Source organism: Nannospalax galili, unplaced genomic scaffold, assembly GCF_000622305.1.
Source record: "Nannospalax galili isolate Female #2095 unplaced genomic scaffold, S.galili_v1.0 C49989620, whole genome shotgun sequence".
NCBI lineage: Eukaryota > Metazoa > Chordata > Mammalia > Rodentia > Spalacidae > Nannospalax > Nannospalax galili.
The window spans coordinates 1-4,230 of record NW_008481700.1 but is presented as its reverse complement, the minus strand read 5'-3'; the positions used below and the strand labels follow the sequence as shown (position 1 = coordinate 4,230).

Below are 4,230 nucleotides of genomic sequence, written 5' to 3'. Positions count from 1 at the left end.
CCTGCCTTTTTTTTTTTTTTTTTTTTTTTTTCCTCTTTTTGAGACAGCCTGTTATGTATCCCAGCCAGGTGTTGAACTTAACTATTTATCTAACTTGACCTTGAGCTTGTGATCCTCCTGTCTCTACCTCCTGAGTTGCTGGGATTAGAGATGTGTGTCACTAGGCCTGGTTTATGTGAAGCTGGGGATTGAATTCAGGATGTCCTGTATGCCAGGCAAGTGCTAATTAACGTGGATCTGTTTAATAACAAGGAAATTTTATTCTAAAATTAAAGGACATGACCAAACTCGACACTATAATCTCAAGCATATTTAAACATGTTGAAATAGGGAAATGTGCCAAAGCATTAGGTAGAAAGAAGACCAGTTGTATGTATTTGCAATATTCCCCATTAAGCTGTTACATTGATGTTGGGGTGAGGGAGGGAATGGCATTCCCAAAAAATGATTGAAAAAATAAAGCCTTGTCTGGTCAATGTCATGGCCATCTATCACTCCATTATAAACTCTTGAGGGACCAGAGATCTAACAGGAACAAAATAATTAAGCTGAGCAGGATCCAAGAGCCTGCTGAGTTGACAGGCAGTGTCCAGGGGCCCTGGCAATTCATGTGAGCTATTTCCTCTCCCTTTCCCCAAGGTGGGGGGTCTCTCAGGACTAGCTGACACTGGTCTGGGAGGGCCAGGAGGGTGTGTTCATTTGTAAAAACACCTTAAGTAGCTCTGAGTTTTTGAACTCTAGTTATATGACAACACAGTGCCCAGGAAGCCCAACCAGGCCTCCCTGTCCATCATCTACTTGGAGGCAATGCTGTAGTCATCACCTACCTCAGATTGTTGCTCAGGGAGTTTCATGTTGTCAAAAATCCGAAATACAATCCTAAACAGGTCCTGCCACCAATGCTTTTCAAAGGTGTGGCCATAGCTCTTCATGATCTCAAACATGACGGTGAGTCCTCTGGAGAAAACAGATAGGACAGCAGGTGGGGGAAAGAACTAAACAGAGATAGGGGAAGGACAGAGGCTGGGGAGCAGGAACAGGCTCGTTTCAGTGACATCAAGGTGCCACCACCTTGGAGACCCAGTTACCTTGTTCGCACATCTAACTTGCATCTATTAATGATGCAGGAGAGCTCAAATAAGATGGGAAACCAGCCTCGGACCCAGACTCTGTCTCCAGGAGCTACATTCATGTCATCGCTTGTGTATTCTTGCAGTACCTACGATGAAAGTCAACTCTCAGATGTAGACTATGTAGAGGGAGGGAATGGAAAGACAACTACACAAAGGCAGAAGCACCAGACAAGCTCTTCTCAAATCTCCATTCAACAGGGTAGAAGGGGGACTCCTAGAGATTGAGAGATATATTTAGCCACTCAACTATCCAGAAAGCCTTGGATGAAGTAACAGGCCGTGCCCACTATTTACTGAGTGCTAGTTACCATTTTACTGATGAGCTGCCTGGGGCACAGGCACAGAGCCTAAAAACACAGCCCAAGGTCACAAAACCAAGCCCTGCAGGCTTAACAGTCTGGGTGTAACATAGTACTCTACTTCTCTGCTCTACGAGGGCTCTTAAAGTGGTAATAGAATTTCTTTATCAACTCTGGGCAGGAAACATTAGGCAATTTCTCTGTGTACTTCAGTGAGCTCTCCTGTGAACAGATATAATTACTCTTCTGACCTCCCTTTGGAGAGGATGGTGGTGGTAGGGATGGAAGCCAAGGACCCTGTGCATGCCAAGTACACAAGCTACCACTGAGCTCTGTAACCAACAAAGGCAATTTGGAACTGTACCTTCTCAATCATAATGGCAAGTGATTTATTAAAAAGGGAAGTCTGATATGGGAATAAATGGACACAAGAAATACCCAGGAACCTGACAGTTCTAAGTGCAATGCTGACTCTCACTGTCAGTGCAGGCTAAAGACCTATTAAAAAGACAGACACAAAAAGACCAAACCTACCTACATGCAAGCAATACACTCAATACACATTAAATTAAAAAAAAAAAAAGACTAGACATATCATCAGGCAGTTTTCCCAATTCTGTGAAGAACACTTAAGAGGTCTGTATAAAGCAGTATAGTTGAGGTGGGTTTATTTACCTCCAGTTACAGTGTTTTGGGACTGTCCCTTTAGTTGAGTAGTTTAAAATATATATATATATATCTTAATTTGTGTAATGTGTGTACTGCCTGCTGGAGTTAAGGACAGTTGTTAGCTGTCATGTAGGTACTGGAAATCAAACCCAATTCCTCTGTAAGAGCAGTCAGTGCTCTTAACTGCTGAGTCATCACTCCAGCTCCCCAGTTGAGTTTAAAAGTCTCATCCAGAAAGGTGAGATATATCAGAAAAACCCCAAACATTTTCAAGAGCAAACAAAAGGTGACTTTTTTTTTTCTTTTTGGAGGGGGTGATGGTGGTAGGGATAAAATGTGGGGGCCTCATGCATGTTAAGCACACATTCCACTACTGAGTTCCCCAACCCACAAAAGCAATTTGTAACTCCAAGTTCTTAGGCAAAATGCCAATTCTTGGAAAGGGGAGGTTTGTTTTCTTTCATAGGAACTAGATGCTTTTTTATTTGTTTTTGTTTTTTTGAGACAAGATCTCCCTGTGCCCCAGTTGGTAGCTATGTAGGCTAGGCCAGTCTCCATTTCCCAGAAGTCCACCTGCCTCTGACTCCCAAGTGCTGAGATTAATGGTGTGTAGCACCATGCCCAGCAGGAGCTAGCTTCTTGAACTTTGACAAAACAAGAAAACTAAAATACTATTAGCATCCACAGAGACAATGTGTGGAACGCTGTGTAAAGTTCAGTATGACTAAAACTGCCAGGTGTGGTAGTGCATACCTGTAATCTCAACATTTAGGAGGCTAAGGCAGGAGAATTATCATAAGTTCAAGGGCAGTCTGAGCTACATAGTGAGACCCTGTCTCAAAACAGCCCCAGGGGTTGGAGAGAAGGCTCCCTAATTAAGAGCATTGGCTGTTCTTGCAGAGGACCTGGATTCCGTTCCCAGGACCCACATTGTGGCTAACAACTGTCTGTAACTCCAGTTTCAGGGGATCTGACACCTTCTTCAGGCTTCTGAAGGCACTGCATAACATGGACTTACTTACATACATGTAGGCAAAACATATACATGTAAAATAAAAATGACTAAAAAAAGGCACCCCCACAAAATGGCCAGAGAGATGGCATAGCATGTAAAAGTGCCTACCACCAAGTCTGACAACTTGAGTTTGATCCCCTGGACCTACATGATGGAAGGAAAGAGCCAAATGCCAACTCCTCTGACCTCCACACATGCATTGTGGTACATGTGGTCTAACACATATACACACACGCACTCACAAAATGAGTAAAATGTAACTGAAAATAAACATATTAGCTACCATTAAAAAAAATTATGTTTTTGGTCTTTTTTTGAGACAGGGTCTCCCTGTAGCCCCAGCCGGCCTAGAACTCAGAGATTAAAGGTGTGCTGGGATTAAAGGTGTGTGCCACCATGCGGGACATCATTTAAACAGTTTTTGGGTTTGTTTTTATTTTATGTGTATGAGTGTTTTGCCTACATGTAAGGGCATCCTAATCACTGAGCCAAACTATCACTATTTTTAGCATAAAAACCAAACTAAACCAAAACCCTAAAAACTCATTTGAATAAATCCTAGTGCAAATTGATTTGGTCCTGTTGTGGCAGTATCAGAACTGAGACACATTTTCCAGACAGCTGGAAGCTCTTTGCCAGGAGCAAGGAGATTTGCCCTAGACTTTCTGCCCAATGCCCACCCACGTAAGCAAGGAGACTCACCCGTGGCCTCTCAGAGACGTATTTCCCACAAAAGCGGATGAGACGGATGGCCTCCATGCTGGTGTCGGGAAAAGCAGCATTGCAGGCGAACTCAGACAAGCACTTCACAGCATCTTGAAAGGAGTCGATAGCTGCAGGGAAGTGGTGTTGGAAGATGGTCGCTGAGGAAACAAGGTACCAGGATTTAATGGTGGAGCTCAGAGACGACTGGCTCTAAGAAATCTAAGGTTCTGCTCAAATTTCCTGTGCTTCAATCTCCTCCTCCACAGAATGAGAGAAAGAAGAGTGATTCATGGTTTTATGTATATATATTTATTTATGTGTATGCGTGTATTGCCTGCATGTAGGCACCCATATCGTGCAATGCCCTTGGAGGACAGAAAAGGCTGTCAGATCCCCTGGAACTGGAGTT

At 43.4% G+C, this 4,230-nt stretch overlaps 1 protein-coding gene across 1 annotated transcript; it reads right to left on the bottom strand.

Moving 5' to 3' along the window:
• Window positions 1-827: 827 nt before the first annotated feature.
• LOC103728635 (brefeldin A-inhibited guanine nucleotide-exchange protein 2-like) lies at window positions 828-3,979 on the bottom strand (the record flags this gene model as incomplete). The annotated part of the gene is made up of 3 exons (XM_008826607.1): window positions 828-957; window positions 1,089-1,219; window positions 3,819-3,979. Coding segments are annotated over 3 exons (422 nt in total), but the record flags the coding sequence as incomplete, so codon positions are not given.
• Between the last annotated feature and the right edge of the window lie 251 nt (window positions 3,980-4,230).